The sequence below is a fragment of the Pipistrellus hanaki genome (genome assembly GCF_964339955.1).
Source record: "Pipistrellus hanaki genome assembly, chromosome: 9".
NCBI classification, from domain to species: domain Eukaryota; kingdom Metazoa; phylum Chordata; class Mammalia; order Chiroptera; family Vespertilionidae; genus Pipistrellus; species Pipistrellus hanaki.
This window is the reverse complement of record NC_140511.1, coordinates 46,052,403-46,074,588: the sequence shown is the minus strand read 5'-3', so window position 1 is coordinate 46,074,588 and position 22,186 is coordinate 46,052,403. Positions and strand designations below refer to the sequence as shown.

Here is a 22,186-nt window from a genome sequence, read left to right as displayed (position 1 = left end):
ACAGCAATCCTTCATGCCCAAGCCTGGTGTGGAGACCTGGGGCTGGCCCAGGTGGAAGCTGACTGTGGAAGGATCCACAGCCAATTTTCAAGCTTATTTGGAAGCCCTGAAGCTCTGTTCCATCCTCCTGCTCTCCATTCCAAGATTGCTGCCCTTTTTAAAAAATATATATTTTATTGATTTTACACACGGAAGAATTGAGAGGGATAGAGAGAAACGTCGGTGAGGAGGAACATCGACCAGCTGCCTCCTGCACACACACACACACACACACACACACACACACTGGGGATGTGCCCGCAACCAAGTTACAAGCCCTTGACTGGAATCGAACCTGGGACCCTTCAGTCCACAGGCCGACACTCTATCCACTGAGCCAAACCGGTTACAGCAAGACTGTTGCCCTTTCCCCACATTGGAACGAGGGTTCTAGCACTGACTCCTGAGCTCTAGTCTGCCAGGGTTTGGCTGCCAGTTCCAGAGCTATTGTAATTACACAGCACTCTGATTTGGGACGTGGGGACTATGATTCTCTCTACAAAAGGCTGAGGCTCGGAGAAATAGGGCATAATTGCTAATGAAGAGCAGAGCACAGGCCTAATCTGTAGCTGTTGTATGCATAACTGGTAAGTTGCAGCACTTACTCATTCTTCTGCCCCCTGCACCCAGCCTGGTGCTTATACTTTACTGGGGAAGGCAGGCAACCGAGAAAACACATGGCACTAGCTGTGCAATGACGGTTGTGTTAAAGCCGGAAGGCGTAGGAGGCAGTAAGTAATGTAAAAGATGTGGTGTTAAGGGGGTGGGCAAGGAGAGCCTCCTGGAGCAGTGACCTGCAGGTGGGGGGAGACAGGGCGGGAGGGAACCAGCTGTGATAAGAACTAGAGCGCTCTCTCCAATGGCGGGGTCTGGAGAAGATGCGCAGAAACGGCACCTCACTCGGGGAAGGAAAAGGAGGAAGAACAGGTCTTGGGTGACTGAAGGAGAAAATGCATTTGGTGTCTCCCACATCTTTACGTACTTCCATGACACCGATCTTTCTGGCAAGGAACCATCTGCCACGTGACCGGTGGGACAAAGGTAAAGGCTGACCGAGATGAGTCCTCTCCATATGCCTCCCTGTTGGCTACCCAGGTGTGCCCAGAGGTGCAAGGAGCTGGGCATCACTGCCGTCCACATCTAGCTCCAGGCCACAGGAGCAAATAGGACCAGGACCCCCTGGACCAGGGGCCCAGTCGGCTCTCAGAGCCCTTGCCCACCAGGGACGAAGATGGCAGATTGAAGATGTCACTCATCCCCTTCAGCACCCACAGGAAGGCAGGTCACCTACGTCACCATGAACAGGACTCTTCAAATTATTGGTTTCTGTTAATAAATTGCCTTTGTATGAGCTTAAAAAAGGAGGTAGAGATTTCCAAAGGAAGAAGTGGTACAAAGGTCCCGAGGGATCAGGATCTGGGTGTTGAAAGACCCGAAAGGAGGCCAGGGTGACTGGAGAGGAAAAGAAGAAAGGCAACCGTTTGGAGTCAGGCCGGAGTTGGATCATTTAACTCAGGTAGAGCTTGGATTGATTTGGAATATAACAGGAAACCGTGGGAAAGTTTGAGTGATAAGGATGAAAGGACACCTAATGGGATGAACTGGCAGCTAGACAGTGGCTCTGTGGGGTGGGGGAAAAAGGATGAAAAGCATAAGAAAATTGAACATCTCTAAATTCCTTTTGAAGACCGTGGATACCTTACAACCATCTATGGAACTCCAGCTCTAGGAATATTTTCAAAAAAAAAGAGTTGGGCAAAGGCACAAAAAAAAAAATAAAAAAATACATGCACCCATGTGTATTACAGCTTTACTTAAAATAGAAAAATACCCCCCCCTCCGCACCCCCAAAGGCTAAATGTCCATCTGTAAGAAATGGTATACTAGTATAAAGTTTTGCTTAAACATATAATGGAATTGTATGTACCCTTTAAAAATGCTGCTATCTGAGATACACTGTTAAGATAATGAAGTTTTATAAAATTATATCTTCATTTTATTTATTAAAAATATATATACCTTATTGAATTTTAAAAGAGAGGAATGGAGAGGAATAAAAGAGTTAAGAAACATCGACCAGCTGCCTCCTGCACACCCCCTACTGGGGGTATGCCTGCAACCAAGGTACATGCCCTTGACCAGAATAGAACTTGGGACCCTCAGTCTGCAGGCTGACACTCTATCCACTGAGCCAAGCTGGTTAGGGCTCATATCTTCATTTAAAAAAGGATGTTGTAAGAATAGAAGAGGGCTGGAATAGATAAAATGTGAATAGTGGTATCCTCTCGTTTGTAGAATTAAAACTGACTTTTATCTTCAAGAAAGAAGTCTTTTAAGTAGGAGGAGAAGGTGGTTTCAGATATGCTTTTGAAGATGACTGTGGTTGCCACAAAGAAAGAATTGTAGAGGGGAAGGCGAAGCAGAGACGGGACTATCTCAGCAGTTAGAAATAAATGACGGTGTTTGCACTATGAGGGAGGCAGGGAGAGGTGGACAGATTTTAGGTCTAATTAGGAAGTAGGAATAACAAGGTTCAATACTCATTGAACACATCCAGTGTTTCAGGCATTGTGCTAGGTACTAAAGATGTAGAAGTGAATACGTCAGATAAAACCCTGTCCTGTTCATTAAGGCAGTGTGGTGGACAGTGGGGTGCTAAAGTGGCTTTGTACTGGCTTACGGAGAGCTCGTCACATTTTCAGGAATTGTGACAGCTGGTCGCTGAAAACCAGCTATTAACAATGGAGTTATGTAAACTTAAATACATTTCGTTAAAGTCAAAGATAATAGCCCTGGCTCCTGTGGCTCAGTGGTTCGTGTGTTGTTCTGCACACCAAGGGTCCTGGGTTTGATTCCTGGTGAAGGGCACAGACCTGGGTTGCAGGCTCATCCCTGGCTCCAGATGAGACGCATGCAGAAGGCAACCAATCAATGTGTCTCTCTCACATTGATGTTCTCCCCTCCCCCTCCCCGCCTCCCTTCCACTCTCTCTGAAAACCAATGGGAAAATATCCTCAGGTGGGGATTAACAACAACAAAAAAGTAAAAGATAATAAATACTCAAACTCATCACTTCCTAATTATTTTGCTGCACTTGACTCTGACCTGTGCTCCTGAGGTTATTTATATCTGTTGGGTCTGCCTGGTTGAAATACTGTATCAGAAGTAGCATGTTACTGTGCTACTTTTTCTTTCAACTGCACATTTGGATGTCTTCTTGGTAGCTTGAAGATGGCTGTGATATTTATACCACAGAAATTAACAGAAGCTACAAACCGGCCCTTTAATCCTTCTGGAGAGCTAGCCCTGACACATGTACCAGCACACGCCTTACAGGGTGGAGCGCACTGCCAGGAGTCGGGAGCAGAGCTTCATCGTGGCTCTATCACTTCATAACAGTGGGGCTTGGTTAACATACCTAATGGCAGTGTCTGTCCTCATTTGTAAAGTGGGACTAATGTTATATGTGTGTGTATATATATATGTGTGATTTATTAGTAAAGAGGTAATCCCTATTAACCTCATTATAGTGCCAGGCACATACATATGCCCATAGATATAAGTAATTCTCTATATATAAAAGGCTAATATGCTAAGTGTCTGACCATCTGACCAGTTGCTATGATACACACTGACCATCAGAGGTCAAATGCTTGCAGAAGCTGCTGAGCTGCAGTGACTTGGCAGTGGTGGTTCTTGGGTGATGCATCCCAAAACCAGAGAGAAGGGAGCCTGATTCCTCATGGGGCTGTGTGATTCCACCTTTGACTGTGGGTTATGTTGTTGCTGGGGCACTGTGGGCCCCGAATCTGGTTTACTGCACACTTGCATCTGCGTTCCACACCCTGAATGACAGCATCTTTGCAGAGTGCCCTCTTGCACTCCAGGACTCCTCAGAGGATGTTGGAGAGCCAGTTTCAGCCTGACCCTGCAGGCCAGGCCAAGAGACCTCACCTACCAGAGGGACCTCGCTCACTCCACAGATGCCAGGGAGGGACTGAGGGATGTTAGTTCCAGGGTGCGTCTGATCCATCTCACATAGTCCTGCCCTGAAGGCCACCTTCCAATTAATTTCCTTGGAATGTGCACAAATCTGTGGGATCCCTTATCAAGTCCCGTGTGGTTCAGGGTTCTATGTTCTGAAGAAGGCCGCACACAAATGAAAAGAGACTGGAAATGAGTTAATTTGGAAAAATGGGGGCCAAGTGGGAGTCCACCTCTAGGGGGAGGACTACCACTAGGCTCCAGTTTTGCTATCCCCTTTATTGATACTATGGGATACACCCATAACCCTTAAGCAGGTTTGGGATACACCCATAGCCCTTAGGCAGGTAATAAGTGGATTATCATATCAGTAAGGATTTACATGATTACAAGATGGGGAAGTTGCCTCAGTTACCATTGTCTCAATTGGGTAGGGAGTGGTTGGCTTTGACCTTTCAGAGCTTCTAGGTTGACAAGCCTTTTCTTTCTATTAGTGAGACCATGATCGGTTTCTGGCAGGTCACTAGTTATTATTATAATGATTTATTCATAGAGAAGCAAGAATGGATGATGTAGGAAAGCCCATTATAGACAGAGCCAGTAAAAATGCACATGTTGGAGGACTCATTTGGGAGTAGTGACCTCTTTTTGGTGTCTGGAACTTTACCCCTAAGCTGTCTCAGTTTGGGGAAAGGATAGGTCCAATCTGCTTCCTGGAGTACACAGCCGGTGCAGCAGGCCCAGCTCACTGGCTCTCAGAGGCCCAGGGGAAATGACGGGGGGTCAGAGAGTGCGGACCAGCAGCAGGGCCGGATGGACGTGGCCATTCCGAGGGACAGTGGATCCGGCTTATATGTGGCCCTGGCAATGCAAGAGGAAGCTCTGTCCATGCAGACCCTCTGTAAGGGAAGCAGAAAGCTACCAGTCAGGAAGACTACATGGAAAAGCAGACAATTGGATTTTTCAGGGCTTGAATTGCCCAGAAAATCAAACGAGAACCTGAAGGCCCCCAACCCACCCTGGGCAGCAGAGATTTGCCGTGCAGGAGGTTGTGCCACTGAGGGAGTGAGGGAAGAAGAAGATGAGAGCCCATTTCTGGGAGGAAAAACTCCTGGGCTCTGTCCCTGGTTGAAAGGTGGGAGCGCACTGACACCTACAGCCTCCAGGGGGCGCTCAGGACCGAGTGAGGACAATCACTTTCTCTTCAGCTCAGGTCAGAGAGCTGGGAAGGACTCCAGGACAAGAATAAATTCCACCTCAACTGAGAAGAGAAGCAAGGCCAGCCCAATCTTGGATCCTCTGCGAAGAGTTCTTTGTGCCCTGCGACCAGCACCAGACGGACAACATATCCACAACTTGGTTTCCAAATGGATAGTCCTGGCTCAGAACTTGAGCTTCCCCCTGAGCTGCCTGCCCTGCTGAAGTCTCTGCTGAACTACTCCTGGGCAGGCAGGAAATCTCCTATACTGGTATCTAAGTCATCTTAGGGTAGACAAGCGAATTAGGAAACAGTGAAAAGAGAACGTAAAGCCCTCTTCTACGATAGTTCAGGGGTGAGGGAACCAGGGCTGTTTTGGGAAGAGGCTGAGTGGAAACCCCGTCATCCAGTGCCTGTGCTTTCTCCCCGTGGAGAGCCGTGCCAGGCCAGGGGGCGGCCGCGCCCCTGCACCAGCAGGTCCAAGCAGGGCCTTGATTAAATGACTACTGAAGGCCCTCACTGTGTGTGTGTGTGTGTGTGTGTGTGTGTGTGTTTGGGGCGGGGGGTAGGCTGTTAGTGACTCAGTATGAAAGCTCCCATCTCCCAGGAGAGACTCAGTGAGAGCTGTAAGACACACAGACACCATCTGGAGCTAAAAACAGTTGCTGAGGGTGTTGCTGGTGCAAGGGGCTCAGGAGGGAGAGCCCCAGGAACGCTCTATAAGATTGTAGAGTAGGGGTGTCGAACTCAATCAGAGAAGGGGCAAAAATCTAAAATCCAGCCTAAATCGCGGGCCGAATGGTTTACTGAACAGTCATAAACTGACAATGTCATAAACTGACAGCGGAGTGCAGTGATGACAGCGCGGTGCGGGCCACAGTGCAAGGCCTGGCGGGCTGGATTTGGCCCGCGGGCCTTGTGTTTGACACATGTGTTGTAGAGGCTGAGAGTAAAAGAAGAGGTGAGGGGGAGCCTGGGAGCAGCGGTGTCCAGGGCCCGGCGCCCAGCTGCCAGCGGGGAGCAGGTCCAGCCTGGGTGAACCTGCAGAGGGGAGAGAGTGGGTGTTGGGCACCTGCCGTAGGAGCCATGGCATTGCCCATGCTGCCAAGGGCTAGGGGAGTCCCGCTTCATCCACTCACCTGTGGGAGGAATGAGGCTAACAAGGCACATCTGTGAGTCTGGAGAGGACACTGAGCGCGATGGCGGAGGCCGGTGAGTTCCCAGGATTAGAGGAAGAGAGGGATGTGGGGCTGGGACACTGAGCCCCGTGACCAGCACCAGGATGGCCAACATGTGCACAGGAAAGAGAAATTAAACCATAAAATGAAGGACAGTGACAAGGGAACCTATGAACCCTCGCCTGCAATATGCCTTCCATCATAACAACCCCTGCCCAGGCCCTGATATTTCCCCTTACCCCAGGAGGAAAATTGCCAGAAATTTGGCTGCAACACTAGTCAGTACTTGAAATCCTTTTTTTTTTTTTTGTCATTCAACAAATATTACTGAGCACCTATTATATGCCAGGTACTATTTGTGGTGGAGAGAATGTAACAGTATACAAATAAGTAGACAGACAAAATAATTTCAAATTTTTAGTAAGTGACATAAAGAAAACAGGTGTGGGTTTGAAATGGCTGGAGAAGGTGGTCATGAAGGGCTTCATTGAGAAGATAGCATTTCAGCAAGAATCGGCTGTAAATATTGTGAAACCCATGGCAGTTCTATTTATTCTATGATGGGCAAATAAAGCACCTTTCCCTTATTGTGAAAAGTACCAAGAAAGAGTAATTACGAGCAGCGCTCTCCGAAAGAGAAACAACCTTTCCTGTCCCGTTACAGTCAGCCCCTTCCTGCCCAGTGATTTTTTGTAAAGTTCTTTGCCCGTGGGAGTGGGGCCGGGGTGGGACTTGGACATTGATGGTGAAATCTTTTTTTTCTTCTTTCTTTTTCTTTTTTTTTTTTTTCTTTTTAAATATATTTTATTGATTTTGTACGGAGAGGAAGGGAGAGAGATAGAAAGCTAGAAACATCGATGAGAGAGAGTCATCGATCAGCTGCCTCTTGCACACCCCCTACTGGGAATATGCCCGCAACCAAGGTACATGCCCTTGACCGGAATTAAACCCGGGTCCCTTCAGTCCCCAAGCCAACGCTCTATCCATTGAGCCAAACCAGTCTTGGCTGATGGTGAAATCTTAATGACTTTTCAAGGGCAAAGCTGATGACTCAATGGGTAAGGAGACACCTGTTTGGTGGTGGCACTCTTTTTTTTTAAAAAAAAAAAAATTATTTTATTAATTTTTTTCAGAGAGGAAGGGAGAGAGATAGAGAATTAGAAACATGGATGAGAGAGAAACATCCATCAGCTGCCTCCTGCACACCCCCTCCTGGGGATGTGCCCGCAACCAAGGTACATGCCCCCAACAGGAATCGAACCCAGGACTCTTCAGTCCGCAGGCCGATGCTCTATCCACTGAGCCAGACCAGTTTCGGCATGGTGGTGGCACTCTTATATTAGTCAGGGGCAAAGCAGATGTACAGTCCTTAGTTCATTCTAGCTTGCTGCCTGTCTTTGTGGCCAGAGCTGTTTCATGTTTGGGGCACAGAAAAGAAAACAAAAGGAAAGCAAAGTGGGGAGGGGAGGGGAGAAAGAAAGAAAGAAAAAAGGTCTGATAACTGATAATGCCTGGGAATGCCCCAGAAAGGCCCTTAGTGGAACTTGGAAATAGTTGTTCTCTGAGTGTTTCTAAGTATGTTGGTACATGTGTTTGCTATGTATATGTAAGTATCAGTGTCTTTAGCTGTCTTGGAGCAGGGCTTGATACTCAGTACACAAAAATGTTAGTGTTCTCCTCTTCTCTCCTCCCCGTTATAGAGGCAGACCTAACCACAGAAGGTGATCTTCAATCAATCTACCCACTTCCTTGATCTTATGGGCAACCAGATCCATCACCAAGGTGATGAGAGTCACAACTGGGCATTGGTGGCATGGGCTAGTCACTGCTCAAAAATCACTGAAGCCCTAGCTGGCTTGGCTCAGTGGATAGAGCGTTAGCCTGTGGCCTGGAGGCCCCAGGTTTGATTCCAGTCATGGGCATAAGTCCGCCCAGGTTTCAGGCTCGATCATCAGTAGGGGTTGTGCAGGAGGCAACCAATCAATGATTCTTTCTTATCATTGATGGTTTTATCTCTCTCTCCCTTTCCCTTCCTTTCTGAAATCAATCTCCATATATAAAAGGCTAATACGGTAAGTGTCCCACCCACCATCCAACCGGTTGCTATGACACACACTGACCACCAGGGGGCAGGCATTCAATGCTAGAGCTACTGAGCTTCAGTGACTTGGTAGCGGAGGTCCTCTGGTGGCACACCCCAAAACCAGAGAGGAGGGAGCCCGATTCCTCGTGGGCCTGCTCGTTTCCACCGTGACTGTGGGTTATGTTGTTGCTGGGGCACTGTCGGCCCCGAATCTGGTTTACTGCACATTTGCACTTGTGTTCCACACCCTGAATGACAGCAACTTTGCCAAGTGCTCTCTCGCACTCAGGACCCCTTGGGGGATGTTGGAGAGCCGGTTTCTGCCTGATCTCATTGGCCAGGCTGAGGGACCCCACCTGCTGGAGGGACCCTCATCACTCCGCAGATGCCAGGGAGGGACTGAGGGAGGTTGGCTCCAGGGTGTGTCTGGCCGGTCTCACACAGTCCTGTCCTGTGTCCACCTTTTTAAAAAAAAATATGTTTTATTGATATTTTACAGAGAGGAAGGGAAAGGGACAGAGAGCTAGAAACATCGATGAGAGAGAAACATCGACCAGTCGCCTCCTGCACACACCCCATCGGGGATGTGCCCGCAACCAATGTACATGCCCCTGACTGGAATTGAACCCGGGACCTTTCAGTCCACAGGCCGATGCTCTATCCACTGAGCCAATCCAGTTTCGGCCTGTGTCCACCGTCTAATTAATTTCCACAAATCCATGCACTAGGTCACTAGTAAAAAAATATATTTTTTAAAAAGTCATTGGAGTGGGATGGGGCCTTCTGCCGGGAACAGTGACTCTTGGACTCAGATTTCTGCCTGGACCCTGACCTTATTTACACTGATGTAATCAGCCAATATTGGCCTAAACCTTGCAGACAGCCCATTCCCAGCAGGCTTGGAGGTGGGGCAGTACTGTTGCCATCTCTATAAAGGGGGTTCAGACAGATGACGAGAGCTGTCCTGTGGCATCTCCAGCTCAGCATGGCTCGGACACTGGGAACACTGGGGCTGTTGGGCCTGTGCTGGTCTCTGGCCATTGCCCACCCTGTTACTTCGTGAGTAAAGCTGATGCTGGGGAAGAAGGACTGGGGTCTGACCTAGAGGGGACAGAGCCAGGTTTTCGGCCTGGGCAAGTTTGGGGTCAGGAGCTAAGAAAGACCTCTCTCTGCCTTCTCTCTAGGACTAGTGCCTCTGGGAGTGGAGCTGAAGGTGGGAATAGGAACCAGCTGGTCCCAGACATGAGTGGTGAGGCCCCCACTCCCTGAGTGTGTCTATCTGTCTGTGTCTCTGCATTTTGTCATCTGACTGGTCTTTTACTTTGTCATCTCCCCACCTCTACCTCAGAACTCTGCTCAGATGGCTGGAGCTTTGATGCTACTACTCTGAGTGAAAATGGGACCATGCTGTTTTTTAAAGGTAGGAGAGGCTGGGGTTGGGGCATTTGAGACCCCAGACTTGGTCCCCTTCACCAGGGGTGTATCCTCCTGTGGGGGATCATAGGAATTACCTCAGAATATCGCCCACAGCTTCTCTGTAACTACCTCAGTGGACCCAAACGTTGTTCTTGGTCTCTCAGTGAGTGCATTTTTCAGGGGAGTACATGTGGACTGCTCACCACTGGTCCCGGGAGTTGATTTCAGAGAGGTGGAAGACCAGCTCCGTGGATGCCGCCTTTCGCCTTGGTCAGGACACTGTCTACGTGATCAAGGTACTGCTGGGTCAAGGTCAGGGCCGGGCCAGGAAGTGCAGGGATCTACATGAGAGACTTTCCCCCAAGTGGCCCTGGCAAGCAGCCCTTACCAATAAGTTCCAGGTTTCCTCCCCCTGTGCCTTCCCTTCCTGAAAAAGCTCAGGCTAAGGCAGTGTGTGCATGTGAGCTTGGAAGGTACTGTATCCAAGGCTTTTTTTTAAAAAATATATATATATTTTATTGATTTTGTACAGAGAGGAAGGGAGAGAGATAGAGAGTTAGAAACATCGATGAGAGAGTCATCAATCAGTTGCCTCTTGCACACCCCCTACTGGGGATGTGCCCGCAACCAAGGTACCTGCCCTTGACCGGAAATCGAACCCGGGATCCTTCAGTCCCCAAACCGACGCTCTATCCATTGAACCAAACCGGTCTCGGCCCAAGGCTATTTTGTAGTTTTGATTTTAGTCCAGACCTCTTTGCCACTCCTCACACTCTTGGCCATCCTTTCCTTCGTGGCAATTTCTTCGCTTGGCTTCTGTGACCCTGCATCTGGTCCTCTTCATAACGGTGGCTAGGTTGTACACAACACAATCGCATGACAGAATGAAACTCATCGAGGGTGAGTGATGGATAAAACCCAGCCTAAGGGGGTGAGTGACAGATGAAATGGAGCCTAGGGGGTGAGTGACGGATGAAATCCAGCCTACTGTGTTCACTAAGTCATGTGCCCTGTTCCAGGCTGTGTCTGCTCAGAGGAAAGGGTAACTTCTCCTCACTTTAACAGAGGTGCTGTGAGGTTGGGGTGGGCCTCACTGGCAGCTTTGTTTTCCCTCCTGCTTCTTTTCTTGCTCTTTCTCAGGCTTCTTATCCTTAGTCAGTCCTCAAATGTTCCTTGGAGATCCAACTCTTCCAGACACTCTCCCTTGGTGATGTATACTAATGCCATGGCTTTGAGGAGTCTGTTGTGGACACCAGGTCTGGATTTCTCCCTGGAGCTCCAGGCACGTCTTCCCAATTTCATGGCAGACATCTTCGACTACTTACATGTTCCATAGGTGCATCACCCAAGCTGAACTTAGTATCTTCCTTACACAGGGACCCCCTCCTGCTGTGTTCCCCATTTCAATAAATGGCACCACCACATGTGGGTTCCTGCAAGCCAGGTGCATGTGGGTCTCAGGATCTGGCCCTTGGTTATCTGTTCAGGTTTATCTCCCATCCCCGCCACATTCACTGTACTTGACACATGTATTTCTCTGAGCATGCTCTGTATGTGCTGCTCCCTCTGCTGCGGATATCCTTTCCACACTGTCTACCTGGAAAATTCCTGCTCAGTTTTTAATTCTTGGCCCAAATGTGTCCTCCTCTGTGAAGTATTCCGGAATTCTCTAGGTAGATCAGGCATTCTCCCAATATCCCCAGTGCACTTCACATCCACCTTGGTGGCTGCATGGCTCGAATGGTGGATTTTTTTTTTTTTTTTTTTTTTTTTGCACTTGTACAGGGAACTCCTTGAAGGCAGAGACAGAGCCTTGTCATGCCTTTACTCCCTATATCTGTGGTCATTCTTGAATTAATAAACGAATGAAAATAGATAAATGAACAAATGCATGTATACATAGATGAGTGATTACAGGATCACTGTTTTTTGGATGTTTTCCAACACCAATGGTGTTACAAGTAAGTGTGCCATGGGAGAGTCCATTGTACAAAGCCAGATGTGTGTGTGTGTGTGTGTGTGTGTGTGTGTGTGTGTGTGTTGTAGTAATAGTGATGGATATGGGGACAGTCCATCTACAGATGGACTGGGAGTGTGTGGGGCTGCAGGAGGATCTTGTGTAAGTACAACAGATTAAAGATGCTGTGTGTAAATGCAGGATGGCAGTATGTGGGGAGCATAGTTCAATACTGAGTCCTTTTGTATGCAGGGGGACAAGGTCTGGGTGTACCCTCCTAAGGACAAAGAGGAGGAAAACCCAAAGTTGTTGCAAGATGAGTTTCCTGGAATCCCATTCCCAGTGGACGCAGCTGTGGAATGTCACCGTGGAGAATGCAACAGTGAGGGCATCCTCTTCTTCCAAGGTCAGTCCAGAATGAGAGAGGCTGGAGCAATGGTGGGTAGGTGGGTGGTGACAGAGGTAGTGGTAGGCACAGTGGTGGTGGTGGATTCACTATATGGCTCCCCAAGGAAGGAATGAAATAGGTCAGTTAGGATCCAAAGGTCAAGTAGAAAAAGTTATCCTAAGGAAGGTAACTGGGTATAATTCTACTAAAAGTTCCTCATTGTTCCCATGACCCTTCAGACAAATCTATGTTCCTTAGTCTTACATACAAGGTTCTCCATGACCAACTCCCTATTGACCCTCCAGCCTCAACTCTCACCATCCCCTTACCTTGAAAATGAAGCTCCAGAAGCTCCATGCTGTTCCCCGTACACCCAATTTCCTTCGTGCTTCAGGCTTTCCTCTATCTGGAGTTCTGTCTCCTCCTCCCATCTGCCTTATAACTCCTGCATCAGATTTTAGTCTAAGTATCGCCTCGGGGAATTTTCCCCTGACTCTTCCCACTGCCCTTGCTGAGCTGATCATGTGCACTTTGCTGTGGAATTTTACTGTATGATCACTCTCTTCAACTGTTTCCCTGGTGGGCTGTGAGCTTCTTGTAGCCAGGACCATGTTTGGTCCACCCAGTACAAACATAAAGGAGGGAACAGGCTGGCCTCACCGAACGTTTGTTGATTGAATGGACACAGGTAACCACACATGGTTCTGGGACTTGGCTACAAAAACCAAAAAGAAACGTGACTGGCCGGCTGTTGGGAACTGCTCCTCTGCCATTCGATGGATTGGCCGTTACTTCTGCTTCCGGGGTAACCAATTCCTGCGCTTCAACCCTGTCACGGGAGAGGTGCTTCCTAAGTACCCTCTGGATGTCCGAGACTACTTCATGCCCTGCCCTGGCAGAGGTGAGAAAGCCCCAGCCCCTGGGACTCACTGGAATCTATCCATATGCCCACCTCCCACCTTACCTTTGTGGTGTAAGACCTTGGCCCTTGCCCTAGCCCCATTTCTATTCTGGCTCTCCCCAGTTGTCCTCGTCTGGTGGAAGCCTACACCCCATTAACCCCAATCATCTCTTCCACCTCGAATTTCATTATGATCTCTGGCCTCTGTCTTTGTTTCTCCTTGCCTATTTCTTCCTCCAAGGCCACGGGAACAGAACCCACCATGGAAATGGTACCCACCATAACTATAAGGAGGTACGCTGTCGCCCAGATGTAGTCTTGTCTGCACTGCTGTCTGACAACCATGGTGCCACCTATGCCTTCAGTGGTAAGAGATATCCCTAAGTCCCCCATCTCTCCCCTCTACATCTTTCATGTGTCTACCATCTCTGATATGTTTCCTTCATTTTCACCACTGTGTCCCTTACTTTGTCCCTCAGCTCCCATCCTTAGCATGTCTTTTTTCATTCCCCTTCTTCTCTGGTGTATGTTGTTCAAATTGCCTCTCAGTGCCCAGGCCTCTTCTGCCACCCAGTCCCATCTACTCCCAGGCCTGTGACCTCTCCTGACCCCTCCGGGTCCCTCATATTACCTTTGCCCTTGCATGTCTTTCTGGGTCCTCTGGTGACCCCTGAGCTTATCTTCAGAAGCTCAGTCTTTTTCCAGGTTCCCAGAACCTCCTGTCCAGGCTTCTGGGAACAGCATTACCTGCGTATGAGATGTTTCAATACCAAAAACTAGCCAAGAACTGTTGGGTCCCTCAGACCATTAGAGATAGCTTCACTGGCCTGAGGAGGTTTCTCCTTGGAGCAACCAATGGAGAAACCTCTCTCCAGACTAGCAGCATTAGTTGGTAAAAGCCATCTAATGGTACCTTGGGATGCTCTGGGGTTAGTAGGGCAGGTAGTGACAGGTGTTGATTCACACTCAAGAACAGTTCCAAGAGAAAGAGAAAACAACCACATTATACTCAGCCCAATACATGTATGATCAGATACAAAAGTAAAATACAGGTGAGAACATGGAGCAGTGAAAATCCTTTTTTGCTCCTAACCCCTGGGACAACAAATATGATTATAAATGACTACCAAGCTAGAATGAAAAAGACACAGTCACAAGATCATATCCTCACAACAGGAATTCATGTTGTAATGAGAACATCCATCCATGATTAAACACATACTTGCAGTGAAAAATATAGACCTGTACTGAGAATATATGCCAGAATCAAGAACACTTAAGTATCAGGAAAGAATGCAGCGATGGTGAGCGCATGGGACCACTGTGAGGACACACACACACACACACACACACACACACACACACAACACAAACACACACACACACACACACACACACGAAGAGAAAGATAGAGAGAAAACAGGGTCATAGGGACCACACAGAGATGTAGAGAGATCATAGAACCTTAAGGCCATGTGGCTATGAATAGAATGCAGCTGAACTCCTAAATCAAAAGTACACTATTAGGTATGTTCCCCTAGGTTTCAGTTTACATCCTTGATTGGGACATGTATGTGAGGCAACTGATCAATGTTTCTTTCTTTTCTCTCCCTCATCCCCCAATCCTCTCTCTTTAAAAATCATAAGGAAAGTATATCCTCAGGTGAGGATTTAAAAATTTATTTAAAAGAATGACATTTTTTTGTAACTAGATAGGTGATTAGTGGTTTCTTTCTCTAAAATTAGGAAATATTATAGAAGGAATAAGTGTGTGTGTGTGTGTGTGTGTGTGTGTGTGTGTGTGTGTATGTTTGGTGGGAGCAGCGATCAGTTTAGACATATTTGGCTTTTGGTGCCTAGTGGCCCCAAATGCACAGGTCAAGTAGGCAGTTATGTTTGAGCCTAACATTCCAAGGAGAGTCCTATAGAGCTAAAGAGAACAGATTGAAAGTCATCCGTATGTAGATGGATTTAAAGCCCTGGACTGGGTGAAATCCCCAAGGGAGTGAGTGTAGAGAAGAGAGCCAAACTAGAGAATTCCAGTATGAGACATCAGGCTGAAGAGAAGAGTCAACAAGACAAGAGGAACATGGGAGAGTCTGGTATCACAGGAGTCAAGATCTAAAAAAAAGATATTTAAAGAAGAGAGTTGTCAGCAGTCAAATGTTGCTGAGAGATAGAGAATGAACCATGGATCAGTAGATTTGGCAAGTTGGAGGATACTGGTGCTTTTGAACAATTTCAATAGAGGAGGGAAACAGAAGTGTAAGTGAAGTAGGTTGAGAAAGTAAAGGTAAATGAGAGCTTAGACAATCGTTTAGTAAGTTTCTATGGAAAGGAGAAAAGAAAATTAGAGTGCTGCTCTGGCTACTCCCTCACTCTCTTACTATCTCCCCCCCCCACCCCCTTTTGCCCCCCGAATTAGAGAATGTAGCCAGAGTGAGAACACTCCATGGAAGTTTGGAAGCTTGCTGTGGTGCTTCCCTTTTAACTTCTGGTCACTCTCTCCTTGTCTATAACATCTGTGCACATGGACATCTGAGATTCGTAGGAAACCCCAACAAACCTCATGACATTGGCCTTACCGGGCAACTTGGCCACTGTTCTTTATTCTTGCCCTTCTGTCAGGCTCCTGCTGACTCCAGTTCCAATCAGGCCACAAGGCCCAGTTTTGCTAATCAAGTCCTTCTCTAGTTCCTCTTATGTGTCTTCTTCCCTCTTGGCCTCTGGATGCATTCTCTCTTTCCTCTCAGGACTCACCCCTACATCTCTCACTTGCTTCTTCACTCCCTGGCCTTTTACCACCAGCACTACCGGTGCCTCTGATACTCCGCAGGGTCCCACTACTGGCGTTTGGACGGCAGCAAGGATGGGTGGCATAGCTGGCCCATTGTCCATCAGTGGCCCAAGGGTCCTTCAACAGTGGATGCTGCCTTTTCCTGGGATGATAAACTCTATCTGGTCCAGGTATGTGTTAGTGGGGAGAGAGGCTTGAGGCAAAGACTGGGAGAATGTCCAGATCTATGCTGATGAACATCTCTTATCCTCCAGGGCAATCAGATTTATATCTTCCTGACAAAGGGAGGCTATACCCTAGCAGATGGATATCCAAAACGGCTGGAGAAGGCATTAGGGAGCCCTCCTGGGACCAGCCTTGAGGCTGTGGACGCAGCCTTTATCTGTCCTGGGTCCTCTCGACTCCACGTCATGGCAGGTGAGGGGCATCTGGTGCTAAGGGAGTGGCTTGTTCTACTACTTCTCCAGGATCACCACCAGGGCCTGAGAAGGGTGAGGTCAGGGTCCCCGTGATGTGGAAGCCATGTTATATCTGGTGCCTTCTTCCCAGGACGACAGCTGTGGTGGCTGGACATGAAGTCAGGAGCTCAAGCGACATGGACAGAGCTTCCTTGGCCGCATGAGAAGGTCGACGGGGCCCTGTGCATGGCAAAGTCCCTTGGCCCCCATTCCTGTTCTGCCAACGGCTCCGGCTTGTACCTCGTCAGTGGCCCCAACTTGTACTGCTACAGCAACGTGGAGGAACTGAGTGCCACCAAAACTCTTCCCGTGCCCCAGAGAATGAACAGCCTCCTGGGCTGCAGCCACTGACAGGGCTTCTGATGCGAACCTGGCCCAGACCCTTCTCCCCATTTTCTTTACAATAAAACCAGAGGACTTCTTGGCTTGAATCAGGGGGCCCTGGTTGCGGAACAGTCTCATTTCCTTCTTTAAACTGAGAGGTAGTAACATTTCTCTCGAGGCTTTCTAGCTCAAATGAAGCTGTGGGGGGCGAGGAAGGGAAAGGCTGAGGGACAGACCTCATTTCTGCCCAGATGATCCTATATCCAGATCCTACCCTGGCTTCTTCTGGACTACTACACAAAGAAGGAAGCAGAGGACCACAAGTCCGAAAAGGAACTGGTGTGTTTACACAACATGCAAGAGGCAGAGCAGGGATTCTGACCCGGCCTGCTAATAGCTGACCACAGCATGCCTCAAGGCACCGGGGGCAGATATTCATAAACCAAATAGTTTGGCTCAGGGTTGCCATTTGAGGGCCATTTAAGCCCTAAAACTGTGGTTTCAGATGGTTCAGCCTGCGCTGCACCAGAAAATGAGGCTTTGGTTGCCCTGAGTTAGGTATAACGAAGGGAAGTTGAGGTGGGGAAACTGGGGAGGCCAGATGTGTGTCAGAGGCAAGCTGGGGAGAGGGGAGGTGGAACCATTCAGGGACCTGGCACCGTAACACATCTGTAAAACACTGGTGGTCCTGCTGGCTACCCTGTAGCCTCCGTGAATGTAGGCCTAGGTGCAGTGTTGGTAAAGGCTATAGTTGTTGATTCTTTTCTGATCATAAATGGGCCAAGACTTTAGTCTCCAAACTTACTGACAACCATTTGACTTGGTCTGGACCACAGGCAACTGGATCTCAGGTAAGATCCTTTTTCCTCCTCTCCCTACTCAAGCCAACAGAGGTTAATTTGTTTGTTTTAGACTGAAAAAAATGGCCTCAGACTCTAGCAGGGGACCCTTACTCTGACTTTTTATATTCTAGCCTCAATGACCTCATCCATAAAATGGGTGTAATACTACTCATATCCCAATGGCAAGGAGTATCGACTCAAACCCATCCCTTGGATTCTGTCAGGAAGGGGCCCTGGAAATAGACCCAAACTCTGGTCCATGGCCTCATTTGGTTTGCAGTTAGCCCCTCCTGACCTGTGGCCCCTTACTTGTGGGTAGAATGGTACACTGACAAGCTCCACTGACACACTGGGCTTTGCACTGGGAGGCCATGCCATAGAGTGGCTCCTGATAGGCACTAGGCTCCTCTGGTTCAGAAATGCCTAAGGGCCCTTCACCAGCCTTGATGAGTTGGGGGATGGGGGGATAGGGGAAACCCGGGGATGAAACCAGGTCTCAGAGGTTCCACCAGGACTTGAGGTTGACTGAGGCTAGGAACAGGGCTTAGAGGCCAGGCACCAGGCTGTGGGGTCCACTGCTAAGAAGTATCTTGAGCCGAAACTGGTTTGGCTCAGTGGTCTGTGGACTGAAAGGTCCCAGGTTTGATTCCAGTTAAGGGCATGTACCTTGGTTGCGGACACATCTCCGGTAGGGGGTGTGCAGGAGGCAGCTGATCAATGTTTCTAACTCTCTATCCCTCTCTCTTCCTCTCTGTAAAAAATCAATAATAATAATAATAATAATAATAATAATAATATATGAAAATATATATATGAAAGAAGTATCTTGAGCTTTCCTCTTCATCCCTGATGGTGCCTGGATGGTTCTCCTCCTTCAGTCTAAGAGGTGAGGACAAGGCCCCAGTCTCAGATTTGGGCCTTATTCAGTCCATATACTACATTTGGACCATTGCTGCATCATGGGAGTCTAGAGGGGTCTAAACACCTCTAGTGATCCAGCAATTCTGGTACTCAAGGTTAACTTCCTCCTCATAAGGGGGAGCACCATCTCCTCTTTCTTCTCTTCTCCCACCTGCTCTGTCACAAGGAAGCCTCTAGCTTATCTCCAAAGAACTCCCATAAGAGGCTCAATTCATGCTTCTTTCATCCACTCACTTAACACCTCCCATGTGCAAAGCATTGTGTCAGCTACTAGAGTAAGATGAATTGGAGCCCAAACCAGTTTGGCTCAGTGAGAATAGAGCATCGGCCTGCGGATTGATTCCAGTCAAGGGCATGTACCTTGGTTGCGGGCACATATGGAAAGCAACCGATTGATGTTACTCTCTCACATCAATGTTTCCCTCTCTCTTTCTCTCCCCCTTTCTTTCTCTATGCATGTTCTCGGGTAAGAATTTAAAAAAAAAAAACACACACAAAAAACCAAAAAACAAATAACCTAAATAAGTAAGTAAACCAGAATATTTAATTTCATACTACTTTTCAGCTACTGTCTATTCTTTCTTCTAAATTTCTCTATAGGGGGTTCTGCACTTATTCTTCTTCCTTTATTTTCATTTGCTCAACTCGTTGCATTGTGGCTTCTGCCTCCATTTTCTGCTGATACAGATCACATCATGGATGTCCATGACCTCCCTGCCACAAAATTCAAAGGATACTTCTTTGCCTTGACCTTATTGGAAATCTTTGGTGCATTTGATGCTGCGGACCATTTTTGTCTCCTTGAAAATCTTTCCTCCCTTGGACACCTTCCATGACATTACTCTCTCCCGATTCTCTTCTTACTCTGTTTCTTCTCAGCTTTCTTTTTGGCCTTCTTTTCCTCTGCTGGCTCCCCAAACACTGGCATTCCCAGAGGTTAGTCCTTCTCTCACCCTCTATGCTCTTCCTGGGAATGCATTAGAAGCGTCTTGAAGAAGGGTGTTGAGGAAGTTCTTGCCAGACCTAGCATCTGACTTATGAATTCCACTCCATATAATATGTAGGAAGATTTTACTCCTTATAAATTTTTCCAAATGATACCAATCACCCAGAATAAACAAAATTTATTAGATCAACTACAATAAAAAACACAATATTCAAGCAATGCTTATATGTAGTGGTAGGAAATGCTGCCTTTGCTTCATTAAGTGTCTTTAATGCTAATAGGGATGAAAGCTCTGTTCTTCCATATAGGTGACATAGATTCCAACTGCCTGGTGATGCATAAAGCCAGTGCTCTTGGTAAGTGACTCTCTGGATAGAATTATTTTTTTAAATTGATTTCAAAGAGGAAGGGAGAGGGAGAGAGAGATAGAAACAGCTATCTCTGATGAGAGAGAATCATCGATTGGCTGCCTCATGTATAACCCCTATTGGGGATCGAGCCCGCAACCCAGGCATGTGCCCTGACTGGGAATTGATCCAGGACCTTTCAGTCCACAGGCCGACACTCTATCCATTGAGCCAAACTGGCTAGGGCTGGAGTTGTTTCTAAATCAAGTTTTTCTTGATAGGACCGAGGTAATATTTTTTTAAAATTGCTGCCTGGGACCCACATTGTTAGAACCACACACAGTATCTGAGGTGGTTCATAGGCCCTGGAGAGCATCGGAAGGGAGAAGAGATACATTAGCGAAAGGATGACTCCCCATTGGGCAGGAGGCTTTGCAGACATAGGAGATCAGGGATTCAGGAAGACTGTGTATGGGTCAAACTGCACCGTGTGTGAGCTGCATATTTTCCTTTGTGCATCTTAGCTAATTAGACGCCTATCCTCACCCTCATCATCCTATCTGTGTGTCTCTGGTTACCTGAAGAGATTTCCCTGAATGCTGCAGCCCTCCTGCTCAATGGACTGGGAAGATGAGTATTCTGGTGGGCTTTCTGTAAACTGATGATATTTCTGGAATTTTTTTTTTAATTGCTCAAGCAGAAGTCTGGAATTCATCCTTTCCTTCATACTTCCATAGCCAATCAACTGATCACTAATATCTGTGAGTTCTACCTCCTGTTTTTTAAACCTCTGCAATTTTCTCCATCCCTACTCCCACAACTAGTCACCTCCCACCTACACTACACTAACTGCTTCCTAACTGGCCCCCACCCTGAGGGCCAATTCTGCTCTCTTCCTATCTATTCTCCACTTAGCAGCCAGTGAGCTTCTGAAATGCGAGGATGGACGTGCCTCTCCTCGGCCTCAAACCCTTTGATGATTTTCCATTGCCCTTAAAATAAGTCCAAACCCTTAGCAAACCCTTACAAGGCCCTCCTTGATTTGGCACATACTACCTTTTCAGTTCATCTTATGCCGTTCTTCTCCACTGTCACCCATACGGGCCTTCCTGTGTTTCTCCTTTGACTTGGAATAATTTTCTCTTCCAGCTGACCTTCTCCTTTACCCCATACCCCTCACAAAAGTGCCAGTTCCTTATGGAAAGCCTTCCCAAACCTCTCCAGGCTAACTTTAGTTCACTCACATAGCATCTGGTACACCTCCTTCAGATACTCATCACAAAATAGCTAAGATCTGAAAATAGCTCAAGTGCCTATCAGTAGATGAATGGATAAAAAAAAAAAAAAAAAAAGCAATTGCACATTGATACTATGGAATACTATGCAGCCGTAAAAAAGAGGGATCTCTTACCTTTTGGGACAGCATGGATGGACCTAGAAAATATTATGCTAAGTAGAAACAAGCCAATCTGAGAAAGACAGGTATCACATGATCTCACTAAATTTGTGGAATTCAATGAACAAAATGAATTGACCAACAAATTAAGACTTGAAGCACAGAGGTATGGAACAGACTGGCATATCTTTATGTGTGGTTGTGGGTCAAGAAGAGATAAACCAAAGAACATATATACTTACTAGAGGACCAGTGCATGCAATTTGTGCATGAGGTGGGGGGGGGGGGGGGGGCCCTCAGCCCGACCTGTGCCCTCTTGCAATCTGAGCCCCTTGGGGGATGTCTGACTGCCTTTCATAATCTGGGACTGCTCAACCCATAACTGCTTGCCTGCTTGCCTGCTCAGTGCCCATCATAGAGACTGGTCATTCCCGTTGTTCTGCCTTAACGGTCGCTTAGGCACATATATATATATATATCCATCCATCCCATGGACATTGGCAATAGAGTAATGAAGACCTGGGCGTGGATGGTTAGGGGAAGGGAAGTAAGCCGGGGGGGGGGGGGGGGGCGGGGAGATATCTGTAATACTATCAACAATAAAAATATATTTTAAAAAAACGATACTCCCCACATTTCTAATCATGTTTAGTGTCCTTCCCATTATTCAAGCTTTAAGAAGGTAGAAATACAATCTTGTTTCTTTATGTATTCCTAGCACCAACGACAGTGCCTCACACATTAATAATGATTTGTTGAAAGAGAATGAATGAATAAGGACAACTTTCTTTTTTCTGGGTAACCCTCATTCACCTATCAGGGACCAAGGTCAGATGTGATATCCTCCAGGTTGGGTTACAGTCAAATCTGATACATCTTTGGATCCCTAGGACCTAGTGTGGAGCTTGGTACATGATTCATATACCATAGATATTTGTCAAATAATAATAAACTCTTGGCCAGGAGTTGATCATGGTTGAAACTGAGTGATGGGTATATGAGGAGGATTTA

The 22,186-nt window shown here is 47.4% G+C and overlaps 1 protein-coding gene across 1 annotated transcript; it reads left to right on the top strand.

Moving 5' to 3' along the window:
* Positions 1-9,373: 9,373 nt before the first annotated feature.
* Positions 9,374-16,854, top strand: HPX (hemopexin). The gene is made up of 10 exons (XM_084894683.1): positions 9,374-9,541; positions 9,667-9,731; positions 9,831-9,902; positions 10,079-10,194; positions 12,108-12,261; positions 12,932-13,144; positions 13,386-13,511; positions 15,981-16,111; positions 16,196-16,358; positions 16,491-16,854. The coding sequence occupies exons 1-10, from the start codon at positions 9,432-9,434 to the stop codon at positions 16,748-16,750; spliced, it is 1,410 nt and encodes a 469-aa protein (XP_084750809.1). The 5' UTR covers positions 9,374-9,431; the 3' UTR covers positions 16,751-16,854.
* The last annotated feature ends 5,332 nt before the right edge of the window (positions 16,855-22,186 follow it).